The sequence below is a fragment of the Phalacrocorax carbo genome, chromosome 4, assembly GCF_963921805.1.
Source record: "Phalacrocorax carbo chromosome 4, bPhaCar2.1, whole genome shotgun sequence".
Lineage (NCBI taxonomy): Eukaryota > Metazoa > Chordata > Aves > Suliformes > Phalacrocoracidae > Phalacrocorax > Phalacrocorax carbo.
This window is the reverse complement of record NC_087516.1, coordinates 80,524,088-80,539,418: the sequence shown is the minus strand read 5'-3', so window position 1 is coordinate 80,539,418 and position 15,331 is coordinate 80,524,088. Positions and strand designations below refer to the sequence as shown.

Here is a 15,331-nt window from a genome sequence, read left to right as displayed (position 1 = left end):
CTCCCTTGGTGTGAAAGTCCTATAAAAATAAACAATATCCATTACAGCTACTGCTGAAAACTGCAGGAAGTATATTCAAAGCTTCTTAGGAAGATATCGAGACTACAGCATTGATTAGTAGAAGCAGAAAGAGATAGCGTAATTCAAAATACAGTTATTTCTTCTGTGAAAACAGAACTTGGTAAAACCCTTTGAAACTTAGAGAGAAAACAGCAATAAGCCTGTACACTTTCTCTCTCTCTTAGAACGTATAAATGTGCTTTTATTAATATACGAACACACGTGGTGCATTTTGCATATATTTTTAATGCAAAGGGAAATGATTCCGGAAGGAGTAACATATTTTCATACAAAATAGTTATTCTGACGTTGAGCTACGCTTAAGTGGTGACCTTTTATTCGTTGCGAAGTAGGAAAACTTTTATACTAACGCACTGCTTGTCAAAAGCCACTCCCTTAGCTCTGAGAGTAGCGCAGGACAGACACATACAAACGCCCCAAACAGCTGGGCATGGCTGTAGAATCATTATTGGTCTTTTTTCCAGTATATTATAAAAATATTTTAAGAAAGAAAACCTGGATCTTGGGACTTAATCTTTCACATGGTACTTCTGTAACAAAAACGCTTCACGTTTGGGGTACTAGAAATATCCCCACCGTACCTTTCCGGTGACCCTCATTTGGACACTGATGCCCTGTCCCAGCAATCCTACGTTCTCCCAAAGGACAGACTCATGACCAATATAACTCCATGTCTGCTCAGACCTGGCCAGCGATTTTTGCTTTTCAAGGAGAGCTGCGCTTCCCGGTGAAAGGCGTGGATGAGGGATATTTGCCTTCTCTCTGCCAGCAGCAACAACAGAAGCTGGCCAGGGCATCATGGCTGGTCTTCCTGAACATCTCAAGAGTCAGATTCAAAACGATAATAAACAGGAATAGGGTAGGTTGCTGTGTGGGATCACACGGAGACTGTGGAGTGGGTTGAGGAGGAAGAGAAGTTACTGAGACTGTCAGTCGGGACATCTTGTGACAAAGCCCTGAGCTGTGAAGGAAGTTAGCGGGGAAACTGGAGCATGGAAAGGCTGTGAAATGGGTTGTTTTTTTACTCCTGAGCATTTAGCATGGCATCTTGGTCTACAGTGGCTCAATGAAAGCGATACTATTTCACTGTGCCATCTGCTTTGTGTTACATTTTATGATATTAATACTATTAGCTTTCAAAATAAGGAGGTTTTAAACATTAATAGAAGGCTGTTATAAGAGTACTATTTTGTTACTATCTGTATTTACTAAGGACAGCTGCATTGGCCAATGTTACATCTACTTTTTTTTGTTTTCATATGTCCCCAGGTGAAAAAAAAATAAAATAAAAAGCTTGCTTGAAAGAACTGCAGAACAATTCACTGTGGGTGGCATATAGCAACTGCAGGCTTAAAACTCACAAGGTTGTACTTTCAAGTCTTGCAGCTTCTCACGGTACGTTAACAAAACTAAATGCAACTGTTTGATTGCTAAGTGTGAACGTTTCACAGGAGGAAAAAAAAAAAAAATCTGTCGATAAAGATCCTCACCATCATCTGAACACTCGAACTGGACTTCCTTTTCTGAATTGACCAGTCAGAGAGAAAGGAAAAGAAGAAAATGTGACTGGTTGGATTTGAAGTATCAAGGCACGGAGTACAGTATATTTCTGGTTTGGCTTTTTTTTTTTTTCTTTTAAGAAAACGACAGCTTAAGCTGTAGGAAGGAGTGGAAAAATGCTACGGAGTACATAGTATCTCAATACCAGAAATGACAAAAATAGACTTCCCCAGATGTAAATTTACTCCCTTTGCTCCACATGACCATGCAGACAAACAGCAGACACATAATATGTGCTGAAAACCAAAGTATCAAACCCCAAGAAGAGTGTAATTTAGGCAAAATTTTGGCAACAATTGTTTCCATTATTATAATCGAAATTGAGATATAACAAATACCATCGTAGACCTGTAGGAGGAATGATATTGAAAAAGGAAAAGCTGGTCAGATAGAGTACCTAAAATTTATATATTCCACAACGAATCACGGTAAGGGTTTTCCACAGGAATGACAGAACAGTACTGAATGTGTGCTTCTCCATATAACTAGGATATCTACCACTCGGCAGTGAGAAGCATTGAAATCGTAGTGTACTCACTTCATTTGAAGTCAGTCTCATGATTTTTTTGATAGGAAAAGTGCGCAGATGTGTGGGAGAGCAGGAATAAGTATACTACGAATCTGGTATTTAAGTATACAATGTTTTGTTAAAGTAAAAAGTTAAGATTAAATAGAAAATTAAAATTCAGGTCAAAGACACACTTCTGAGTAAACACACAGAGCACAGAAGACTATCTTTTTGAATCATATAATGAAAGCTTGAGGCACTTATTTTAGTCTTCGGGAGTCCTCCGAGAAAAGAAATAATATATTTTTCATTGCTGAGTGACATAATTTTTTTCTGGCTGTTTTTCAAAGTATTTATCCAGAACGTTCATTTGTGGAGCATCTCTCCTCCTGCAGGATCTGGTGACATGAGAATAGGAGCTCTAAATCATGTATGAAAGCTGCCAAAATGTTCCCTTCTTAGCAAGGTCTATTAGTCAGGATGAGCTGATCTGTTGAGATAGTAAACCCCTCCAGTTCTGCCAAATATAGCAAGTACATCTGGCAGAATACACTTCATGTGGAGCCAAGCCTACCAGTAAACTTTTGGTCTTCCATGAAATCTAATGAAAAGTCAAGGGGAAACACAGAGGCAATACAGCTGCAGATAAACACGATACCTAAAAATCTAACATGCCCACCATCAAACCATTATTTTTAAGCTAATTAATAACACTGAGTCATTAATTACACAATCATCCTTCATTATAATAGCAAGAAAAGCATTCTCTCCAACAGTTTTCTATCTTCCACTTATTAAAATGCTTGTTTTTCAAAGGCTTGTTTCATTTTTTAAGCTTCACCTACTAACTTTAATCATTTCATCAAATATAGGGTAAGAAGCACTTATTAACAACCTCGAGAAAGGAAAGAAATAACAATAATCAATGCTAAAAACTGGCAGAAGTTACAGATAGGTGGTGAACTAATAAAATATATTTTAAAGCACGGGTTTAACCTACCTTAACTCCATCCGGCTTTTTCAGTAAGCTCTTGGCTGCTGTAAAAGGAGACAAATAATTTCAGTGTCGGGTTGTTACCGCTGAGGTCAACCGGCTTCGCAGCAAACCCCCACTGCCTCCCATCTGCAGATAAGGTTTTCAGCTTTTATTTCCTCCTTTTCTTGCTCTGAGTCTAGGAAATGAAATATTTAAGAACCTACAAATACTTAAGATTATCATACATCTCTTTTTTCACTGATTAAAGGTGTGGGTTAACTGTACTTATACAAGGAGAGACCTCCGTGGGTGGCACAGGGGAAGCAGGGCGAGTGTAGAAGCAGCAGCTTTGGGTACGTTCATTTTTGCAACTGCAATATGTTCACAATTATTGATGGTGATAGTTTGATACGACTACAAAAAAATAACTGTTCTGATGGCAGGGACCTTGATCGGGTGTTTGTAGAGCCCACTGGCCTCTTAATGGTGCTATTAATATGACAGTGACAGAAAAGTAACCAATATGAGATCAATAAGGTACCTAAAGAGGCTAGTGGGGTGCAACACTACCTATTCCACCTAATGAAAAATAAACTGGGTTTTAAAAAAGCACTTCTGAGCACTGGTTCTTTGGGGATTTCCCGCCATCAGGCACCTTTCGTGAAAGGTCAGGAAAGTTGCAAACGAGAAAGGAAGAACAGTCTGCTAGCCAGGTGTTGTTCTGGAGGAGTGCTTCCTAGGAGTTCATAATCACAGACGGTAGGCTTTGCTTCTGCTTCCGATGAAGAAAACTTATTATTTTCTGAATCGTGTTACACACCGATCAAGTATCTTCAAAGCGGTGGGGACTGTTGGGCAAAATTTCACTTGCCATAATGTTATCCATGTATTAGGTCTTAAATTCCTCCACCTCAAGCCAGCACCAAGAACGGGGCCAAATAATTCCAAATTAGTAAATTTGGAGGGATAATGTGCAAACAGGCACACTGCAGCTCTGAACCTGAAAACGTTTATGTGCTGGGTGACCTCCCAAATTCAAATAAACTATTCGCTAAAGTGTAAATGCTTCGTGAGTCACTGCCAAAGACGTGAAGAAGAATAAATTACAAAACAAGCCTGGCGGTTTTTGGGTTTATTGCTGTTTATAACCCAATCTTCCTATCAGAAAGGGTATCATGGCTTGGGTTGTAAGGAAGTGCTGTTCTATATATGCTTCGAAGGAGGAAGCCTTTTTGAAAGGAAAATGCTGCAGCTAACAATCAGGCATAATCGAAGGGAGACAGTCCTGACACGGAGCACCCGTCGCTACTGGCATCCTTCTCCTTAAAACAAACAAAAAAAACCCCCCAAAGCAATTAGACCTCGCAAGCCTAAGGTTGCTCAAACTAGCTGAGGGTATTTGAGTTATCGAGTATGTTGTTTAAACCTAACGCTAATTTTTGTGTTTGTGGCTTATCCTCTGGTTACATCTGCATTAATTGCCCATTTACCCCTGGTTCAGAGTACAGAACACGTAAGATCACCTCGGAAACCGTACAGAAATAACTGATGTCCATTATTGTGGTGTTTACATTTAAAAAAAAAACAACCTGGAAAGCGAAGCCAGGTTAATGTTTATAATTTCATTAATATATGAGCCCTCCAAAAGCAGTTTATTAATTATGGACATCAGCCAACACTACCGTCAAAACTCTCACAAGGCCCATGATTTATAGCTAAAATGAACAAAAATCCGCCTGTGTTATGCAACAGGACCACAGCATGTTTTTAATTACAGAAACATGTAAACTCGTATTGAAAATAAATCTGTTTACATATATTTTTGAGATAGGATACATCCTGTTGCAATGTGTGTGTACAGGACCTGATGCAACACGGCCTTAGATTTTACACTACCACAAATATTGCGGGCACTCCATCGACTTCAGAAAGTCATTTAGGGAAAGCGAAAGGGAGGAGCTATTTCTAAAACCTAAGGCCAAAAAACCCAGAAGTTCATTGCTTTTGAAGCTTGTTTTATACAGTTAGCCCTTACAAAAATACGGGACAACACAAATTAATTCTTGTAGGCTGCTGTTCGTAACAAACTTGGTCCTTTTGCTAGATTTGAGCACAAAACTTCTGAGTTCTTTTAATGCTTAACAAACGTTACATGTTGGATGTAAACAATTAAATGAAAGCCAGTAAAATGAGGGCACCAGAAGCAGTAACTAGGAGTATTGTTGTCCATGGCACTGCCAGCATGTCCTTCGAAGTGTGCCTAGTATGGATTATTATGCAGTATTTTATGTTACGGGACATATTCCATACTCAACTGCCTTCGCTGGGTTTGGCTTGGAATGTATTTTTAATAATATTTTGATGCATCTTTCTTCAAGCACGGATACTGCATACAAATCAAACATTTGAAGAATTTGCAGTAGCAAAGCAACTAGCATATTCTAAATTAAGCCCACAATGAAAGATTTCTTGCAACTACAAGCAATAGCTATAAATAAAACCTACGGCAGCGCTAATAGGCCAGAAAGCAGACTGAAAAGAAATGGTGTTGTGACAACATGTAGAAATTAAAGTGATTCAGGACAAACAGCGATTTTGATTTAGAAGAGAAAAAAGATGTTCCTTTCACGTGCTGAGGGTCTTACCTCACAAGAAATATACATTCCACATAAAAGGAAGAAAGAAAAAGGAAAATAAAACACTTTTTATAACCACATCGTTATGGACAAATGACCTTCAAAAACGTGCTTTGCAATGAAATACAACGAATAAACAACTTGAAAAATAAAATGCCATCAAGGAAAAATATGGGTTGTTACGGTGTAAAAGAGAGATGACAGGTGAAAAAAATCCAAAACAAAGCCAAAACCCCTCTTTGCTTTTCATGCCGAAGTACTGCTTTAAAATTACTTCAGCTTTTTTTGGTTCATGGAAGTTGAAATTGACCCTTACATATACAGACAGTGACAGTTATGAAAAGTGATGAGAAATGATATATTTGTTGGATATTTATTAATAATTCATTTTTACAAGACACGCAGCCTACAGCATTCCCACCTTTCAAATGAATTGGCAGATACCGGCAACTCATTAAGCATTATCCCAATGTAATTTACGTAACGGTCGCCTTCTACGTTATAGGTGTGTATTGAATATCGGAACTTAACTAAGAAAGAAATCGTATTTCAAGCACCATGCAAATTGAACAAGCTGTTCTTGCGTTCGTGATTATGTAATTTATTTGGGATGATTCAGTGCTTATTAGTATTCAAAACACGCCCAAAGCACTATCGTGTTTTTGTCCGTAAATTAAGTTTTGTTACACTCCAACAGTTACATCACAGAGTAGGAGGATACGTAAAATTACTCGTTTTTTTAAATTTGGCGTTCTTTCCACTGTTTACTTGAAATCTCAAATGGCAAACTGAAAAATTCAGCATAGCATCAAAATTTTGGCACTACTACTATGAGGACAATTCCAACTCTGCTAACAGGAAACTTATTTTAGCTTTGGCTGTAAAAATTTGTTTAGTAGGAAGATCTAAGTCTCCAGGGATATCACTACAAAATTATTTCATACAGAGGAAGCATCTTGTTATATCAAGATAGGCATTAGAAGAGGAGGAAAAGAAGGACTCATTTGACTACGTTTCTTACTCCTTAGCAAAGCAATGAAGAACGAATGTGGTTTGTTTTTCCTTTGAATACAGGATGCAACAGAATCCTGGAATGACATTTCAGGTATATAAAAATCAGGAAGTTTTGAAATGTTGTTTGGTGATACTTCTGCATGTGGAGCTATATGCATTATTTTCAATTTTCCTCCACCAAAATAGACAGGAAAACACTGTCTGTCTTTCGACAGATAACACTTAAAAACGTACAGAGAAGGAACTCACGTTCTACAGAAAAAAATTAGACTAGCTGTCACCTACCAGGGATCCTATTGGGCCCAAATAGTTTAAATTCGTTTGTTTGCTTCTGCAAAGGAAACAACCTAAGATATATCATATTTAGATGCTCCTGCATAACAAAGATCTTTCTGTACTAATGAATCCGAATTACATCTTAGTCATCAGAGACATCAAAACATAAAGACCAGAGTAATCTGGAGCTCAATGGACATACCTGAGAAATTTCTGGTAGCCAGCATAGTTGTCAAAATGGCCCCCTGTGTGCACACACATTTTCTCAAATTAGCATCACACTTGTGTAAAATTCTGAATGCGAACACGACACAACAAAAAGGAAAACACACGCGTAAATGACATCAATTACTAACTAAACCCTGCAAGAATGGATTGTCTGTGCATTACCTTCCGTATGTGATGCCATGAGGGCATAAATGGTAATTTAATCTTAATTACGCACCTACCAGCAACCCTGATAAACATTTACCGATTGTGAGTACGTAATGCACAAACCATGGGTTACTCACAGGCACAGTAATTATCAGCAAAATACAGAGCTGAATATGAAATAGACTTTACTAATGGGCTTAGATTCTTTTTTAGGTAGGAAGAGGAGTTTATTTGTAAGGCGCTAATTAGAAAAGTTCACATCTGCAAAGTTGTCCTGTCTGGTCAGCAGAAAACAAAGGATGATCTAAAAGAAGAACCTTAAGGACTTTCCTTCAGTGAAATATTTTTCAGTTGTATAAATGAAGATGATTGTTATTATTTTGAATCCAACAAAATTATGCTATGTTCTATTCACTGTCACGAAAAGTTTAAGATCCTCACGCCAAGAGCTGATCATTTAACAAATGGTTCATTTTAGCGCAATATTAGAGAAAAAATTTGCTTTGGGACCGTTTGTTCTACACGTGGCTCGCAACGTTCTTTTATCTTTCCAAAATTAGCTGCTCATCCTTGCAGAAGCTTTCACTCTTACCTTTAGTTTTCTTCTTGCATTGAATTTCTTCAAGCAATCTACAGTCTCTTGTCTGTGCATCATAGAGGCGACAGTAGAACGTTGCTAAGAGAAGAAGAAAAGAATCATTTTAACGCACCCAGCCAAATGACTAGCATGTTATTTACTCTACAACATATTACAAGCCACATGGTCCAAACCGTAGGCCTTTAATTTCTACCCTGTCTGACTATCCCTTTGTGCAGGTCTCTACACATTTGGGAAATTTCCAAATCACCAAAACGAAGGTCTCATTTTACTCAGCCCTTTCCCTGTGTAAAGTCCTCTTGAAAGAAACAGGGACTAAGAAAAACACTAAATCTTAGAACTTGGGTTACGCGGTATAAATGTAATCAAAGTAATATACTGAATTACGGTTTTGGAAAATGTGTTTTAAAACAAGACGGCAATGTGTCTTTAGCATTAGTGATAGCAGGTGAGGTACAGCAGCAGGAGATATTTCAGAGAAAATTCAGCGGTGCCAGCATTTTCCCTGTAACTCAACTTCATCTGCGTCACAATTTTAAAGGCAAGATAACGCAGCCTGCTGGAATGAACAGTTTGGAAGCAGCTATCTGTCTCACGGTGACTTTCAAAGTATCAGCCCAGACCACCTGCAAAAGCAACGAGCAGAATGTACAGGGAACTGGAAAGTAGTCCTGGATTGAGTAGCAGATAGGCAGCCTCTGCTACCTGCAAACTGACTTTTGAAAAGCCCCCTAATTTCCTGCCTTTACATTTTGTGCTTATCATAATGGTTATAGGGAGATGAAGGTGTAAAGCATCATCTAAATCAAAGTTACTTTCCTGCGCATTTTTTTTCTCTGCGAATTTAAATTAAGGCTCTGCTTTTGGCAGTGAACTTCTGCACCACAAAGTCAAGGCAAAGGAGTTCATTCCTGCAAAAATCTTACCCCAGACTGAGACCTCGGTATACGACACTGTTGACTGGATCTGTAGAATTACAGTTTTACACTCCCCTAGTTACACAGCTGCATGAGTAAGGGCAAAAATCATCCTCTAAACACCTTCACTATATTCTGAAGTAAACCATAAGCTGACTTGTCTGCCAAATGATCCTGTTAAACCTATGGAAATCACTTACACAGATCCATGGATGCTTTAGTGCTTCTGATGCTGTGATACGTTTTGCTGGGTTGATGGTAAGCATTTTATTGATAAGGTCTTTTGCTTCAGGAGTCACCGTATCCCATTCTGGTGAGGGAAACTTAAGAAAAAACACATGTATGTGTAGATTATCTTGTACAATCTTTACACAATTTTTACCAAAGGATTTTTATTGATAATATTTCTATAACATTAATCGCTAGCACAACCAACCAGTTTTAAAGAGAAAAATGCAGTTTGCCACAATTATACAAGTTTGAATTAGCCAGTTTTACAAACAATGCTTTTCTCTTTTACTGTTTTGACCATTTATTTATTTGGTTCAAATGCACAGCATTTCTATATTTACAGTAACATGATGCCAATTGAAATTTCATACCATAAAATAACAATGGCAGACAGAATAACAAATTCCAGCCGCCTGAGAGGCATATGGTCATACAGCACTTAATACAGCCCCAGTTTCTCTTTTAACAAAGACGAAAATACTAAGCATTATTATTCAAACTCCTTGCTTGCTTTCTTTCAATGTAAATCTTAACCCTAACTGTAGAGTTATGGTACATAAATCTAGTTATGAATTTAACATCTTCCTGCTCAGCAAAATATTTATACGTGCACTCAAAGTGTCTGCTCGAATGCAAATGGAATGGAAAACCCCCCCATGTCTTAAACTTGCTTTTGTGAACAGACCTCAACCTTGAGGATTTTGCGTTTTCCACTATTAGAAATATTTATCCTTAGACAATGGGAATTTGATGTTACCCAGGCACAGTACGACACAAGTACGTATTACGTACGCACAGCGCAGATGCACAGTTCAGCCTGTGCGCTTCCTCATTTCTTGCCCCCTCGGCTGAAATCGTCATTCCCCACTGTCACCCTGAACGATTACTTGTTCGCTAGGAAGAAGACTTGACAGACCGTAAGTCTGTTTTCACTAAAAGGCCATAGCATAACAACTCCCTTTTCAGTCATCATTGTCCAGCACTGGATTCAAAGACGACCTTAAAAAATATAAGGTTCTGTCTTTTCCGCTTCACCATTCACAAATTATTTAAACCTGAGGACCAAGAGCCTTCTGTCTGCTTGATATAATACAAATGGATGATGTTGCAAAATTCATAATGTCACCAAATCATCAGTTCTTACTTGCCAACAGCTGTAATGCTTTTTTGTTGGAATACACATCGTTAATGAAACTATTCCTTTTGAGAAGCTCTACAGAAGTTTGTATTTCCAGAAGTGGGAAATGCCACAGCATCAAGGTGTGCACTTAGGAAGCTTAAGACATCTTAAAAGCAATTTAGAGTAACTGATTGGCTGAAGTGATAAACAACAAGGAAAAACACAGGGCCTTGGGAGTTCACAGAGGTCTGACCAGGCTTGTCAGGATTACACAAGCTTGCATGATTTATACGACCAGGCAAAGAAAGCATGGAGCCACAGGGAAATCGGATTTAAATTAGCAGAGGATCTTCCCATCCCCATAAGGTTCATGTTACTAAAGCAACATTTACTACATTGAGTGGCTCATAAAGATAACCAATACAAAAAAAATTTAGGAAATAATTCTAATTCCACTTTTCACTCTAGAAAACTCCTATTTAAAGGTATGTTTATAAATAATTGAACAGAGAGAGTACAGTACATACATCATAAGCACCAGCCTTGATCTGCTGATAAAGCCTGTGCTGGTCTTCATCCCAGAAAGGAGGATATCCCACCAGGAGGATATACAGAATGACACCTGCAGAAAATTCACAGTAGTATTAAGTGACTTCAAGAAACAAACCCCAGAAATTCATTTTGCACCTGACAACCACGTATAAAAAAACATAGCTCAACAGTATTATCCCAGCTAGTGAAAAATACTGCCTATTCCTACTGGAGAAAATAGTAAACGGAGAGTTCACAAGAGAACCTCCTGTGCAGAGCATGGGCAATAACGAGTATCTGACCCAGTATCAGATCAGGAACACTGAAAATGTCTAGTTAATGGGGAAATAATTTTCAGTGATCATGGGTGTTCTAGGAAAGTGCATTTTTCACCTCTGTTTTTTTTCACAGCTTGTACTGGTGTCTGTAAGATTGCGCTTTAACTGATCTCATGCAATGAAAATATGGGCAACTCAATTTATCTGCGTAAACGTATGGTCAACAGGAAACAAAAAAGTCCATCTCCTAGTCTTGCAGCGATGACTCGCTATGACTAAAGAAAAGTGCTTTCATAAATACAACCAAATAAGCGTGGGTAGAAGGAAACCAGCAATTGTTCTCAGCTAGGTAGCTGCCACTTGCCAGTACCTTGAATTACACTGTTTCAAGAACTGGATGATAAAAGTAATTGCTCTGTACTCCAGTTCACAAAACATTTAGTTTCACAGTTTAAAACTGGAGTATATTGGTCAGATCAGATCTGGGGCTGCTTGTGAACCAAAACTAAGGCCCAGCTCACAGTATGAGCTGTTATGTTTTCTAACCAGTTAGGCATCATGAGCCTGCAGCTACTTTTTTAATACTTTGTCAAAGTGTGTTGTGGAGACACGGCCAAGAGTGCCATGATAACACACCTTCACAAATAATTAAAAAAACAATGAAGCTGGTAGAAAAACAAAAAATCCAATGACCTCTTCTAAAAAGTAATATTGAATGTTACTAAATACATATTATCTGATGCAGAATATAATGTATTGTGGACATCACCCCTCTCCCTCAAAATACTTTACGGCGGACTGAACATCTCTCAGAATAATTTCTTACCACATGCCCACATATCCACAGGTTTTCCATAAGGGTCTTTTCGTAACACCTCTGGAGAAAGGTATCCTGGAGTACCAGCAAAGCCTGTCAAAAGGCAAGGCAACTAAACTCAAAAGCTGTACGTGCTCCGCAAAAATCAAGTGATTCCCATCTCAGCCCACAAGACCCAGGCCATTATTTCCTAAGCCATCGACCACTAACCGCTTCATTTTGAACTTTTTATGGCGAAGCCCCTAGAAGTAACGCTAATGGGAACGCTTACACAGACTTGGCCCATCCCTTTCCGCCACCACGCCTGGTAGAGTCAAGAGGACAGCAGAAAGCCGGCTGGTTACCCATCTGCACTAGCACTCCAGATTCAACAGTGGTGCCAAGGATCTGGTGACAGTGCAACAGGGGAAGAGTTCCAGAAAGATTACAAGAGAGCTGATGAAATTTCATTCATGACTTCTGCACGTAGCGAGACATCCAGTAGTGAGGTGCAAATACATTTGGCTCAGGGTCAAGGTCGAAAAGGTTAGCAGAGTAGGAGGAGCGTGGGAAACATTATCTGAGTGATCCCCTCGGAGATACCGAAAGACAGAAAGTGCACACCATGCATGCCAGAGACTGCTACCGTTTGGTTTTGGTTTGGGTTGGTTTTTTTTTAATCATTAGCCTCACTTAGTCTATTTTAAAACAGCCCTAAGCTATAAAAATTAAGACTGCAAACGTAGCTCGCATGGGATTTCTGGGAGTCCATCAGCTGTCAGCTGTGAGGACCGTTACCACACACAGAGTACCTCCACTGGCATTTATGGGGAACTAATTAAGAAAACAGAGGGGCAGCTAAGCTACAGTATCGTAACTATAAGGAGCATTTAAAGAGCCCTATTCAGTCTTACAGAAGGGCAGATTTCTGAGTACACAACACGTAGGGCTAGATTTCAGAAACGCTTACGTACGGAGAGATGTCTCATTTAAAAGAAAAAAGAGAAAGTAAAACCACTGTTCAAATTTCTTCACACAGAAGAGGAAACTCAATTCAGCCAATGCCAGATGGCGGCAAAGGGATGTTGAGAGATGTTGAGGGCTGGCTTTCGCAAGAGCACAACTGGCTATTACTCAGCACAAAGCCCACCAGCCCAGGGCTCAGCCTTCGTACGTACAGCCTTTGCTGTTCGTTATGTCACACGGCTACTTGTAATACAATCTTTCCACTGTAAAACTCGTTTCTGTGAAGTCATTCCACTTCTGGAAACCTCCAAAGTTCACAAAAAAGCATCTCTGAGTAATCTAGCCTTTAAAGTTCTGATGTTCTTCATTCTTTCTTCATTACCAGCAGTGCTGCTTTCTCTTAGGAGAGATGCAAAATGTAGGTATAAATGTAGGCTTTCCTGAAGGACACCGCAATTGATGAAAACTTAATGACCTATAACATTCTGTACCATTTCAGTTGGCACGCCTGTTCTTTCAAGCACCTGAGCCTAAAATAAATGCTTGGGAATTCTTGAGAGGTGAGAATTTGGTGGCTTTCACGAGGGACCACATGTCATTTCTGAAGTACCACACTGGATTCCACAAAACTTATGAGAGACAGTGATAATGTATGAAGCGTGCAGCTACAGAAAAAGGAAGCCTCTGCCCTGCAGCTGGCAATCATTTTAGGGTGGGAGGAGGAAATGAAGGAACACATTCTGTATATTCTACTGAGAATATAGCTAAAATATTTTCATGAAAAATAAGCCTGTGTTTTGCAGTCTCCTGATAGGAGAGCTATGAGTTGTTGAAGAGTACTATCATACAGGAAACACATCTTAAGCTCCTTTGAGAAGCTGAAAAAGACATGTTCTAAGCAGCTTTAAACAGAGTGATGTTTCGTACCTCTTCTCGGCTGTTGCGCTCTACATTAATATTTTTGTCCATTTTAAAGGGGAAGTAAAGTTGTCACGACTTTCAAACTTACCATAGCTCCATAAACATTACTGTCCACATCACTTGAAAATAAACTTTAAAGCAAAAATAAATATAGTACTTAGCTAGCTTTATCTTTTCATGAAGATGCAGAATGGGTCTAAACGGAAATAACTGGTATGGTTTCAGGTCACATTCTGAAGTTGTTTAAAGCAGCAAACACAGAAGAGCACACAGTCATGATTTCAGGGAAAAAGAAAAAAAAAACGTACTGAAATTCTTAACTGTTATTTAGCAGGTAATTCCATAACCGGTCAGAGGGATCCCAATACGAGCGTGTACTTTTCAGAAAGTTATCGCTAATAGTAGTGATTACTTTAGCTAAAACAACTCGCAAAGCTGGAAACTGCCTGTGACTGCACAGTGTCTAGAAAAGACTGCGTCGCCTTGTACTCCTAACATCGTATGTTTTAAAGAAGTATCCAGAGGCTCCAGACAAATGCCGTGCTTTGTTGAGTTCAGTGGCGCGTGGGTACCCGAGATGGCACGTTGCTCAGCCTAAATAGCTTACAGCCTCAAAGCCCTCTTACGCAAAGACTACATATATACTTAACTTCATAAATGGTGAGCATGTCTCGAGTCAAACCAGGATTGAAGGTTAACTATAATCCCACAACATAAACTTAAATTAACATAGAAAGCTGTATATTAATCACACAGCAGAAGAGGTATCTGCCCTATGCTTTCATCACCTTCCTGCCAGACTTACAGCCTCTCAGCACCACTCACGGAAGGATTCCAAAATAAAATGGCTGAATAAACCATGTCAGTTTAAACGGAGTAGGTTGTACATCTTTGCTAACATACCTCCCTTTGACTGAAGAATAAAAATTCAAACGAGCAGTCTGGTGAGAAGATATGGAGAAGGTGGCAGCAAGGGGCAGGAGAAGCAGAAGAGGGTAAATACAGGGCAGTGGCCTTCTCTTCCTGCACCGCTGGATCCAAAAGACAACCTAAATTTAATGCAGCTAGTGAACCGATTCAGTGAAGCTACTCACATGACTTAAGTGGTGCATGCTTTAGTCCTGGTTGCAGGGCCGGACTTAATTTAAGATGAGATGCAACTAGGACTAAATCTAGCTACCCGTGAGTTAACTGCAGTCCTTCCCCGGACTTCAGCGAGGGGCAATGAGTCACCTGCTGGGGTAAGTCAGTGGAGCCTGCCTGACGCTCTCCCAGTACATTAAACACCTGCTAGCAGGGTGGGGTGTTTCAGCTAAGCCCCGTTACGTTCTCTACAAACAGGCAAGGAACAGGTTTGTTTTACAAACATGCAAACCAGGGAAGCATCCTGTTGTATCCAAACCCACAGAGCTCTAGCCAGTTTCCTGCTGAGGCATAGCCGTGGTTTAAGCAGAAAAGCAGCTGTCGCACCAGAGGGCTACACCCAAAAAAAAGAGAAAAGACAAGAAAACCATACTGATGCAGGGCTATAATTAGAACCAGGGCAT

At 39.4% G+C, this 15,331-nt stretch overlaps 1 protein-coding gene across 17 annotated transcripts in view; it reads right to left on the bottom strand.

Annotated features, from left to right (window-relative positions):
• CAMK2D (calcium/calmodulin dependent protein kinase II delta) overlaps positions 1–15,331 on the bottom strand; it is a 164,392-nt gene that overhangs the window by 32,099 nt on the left and 116,962 nt on the right. For 6 of the 17 annotated variants that reach the window (XM_064450578.1, XM_064450582.1, XM_064450577.1 and 3 more), the window contains exons 8-13: positions 11,928–12,011; positions 10,820–10,914; positions 9,142–9,264; positions 8,019–8,102; positions 7,254–7,296; positions 3,150–3,184 (exon numbers count right to left, since the gene is read on the bottom strand). In XM_064450578.1, coding sequence (XP_064306648.1) covers positions 3,150–3,184; positions 7,254–7,296; positions 8,019–8,102; positions 9,142–9,264; positions 10,820–10,914; positions 11,928–12,011 — 464 coding nt within the window. Of the gene's footprint in view, positions 1–1,571; positions 1,605–3,149; positions 3,188–7,253; positions 7,297–8,018; positions 8,103–9,141; positions 9,265–10,819; positions 10,915–11,927; positions 12,012–15,331 lie in introns of all 17 variants that reach the window. The other 11 variants (XM_064450576.1, XM_064450580.1, XM_064450575.1 and 8 more) reach the window with 3 other exon arrangements.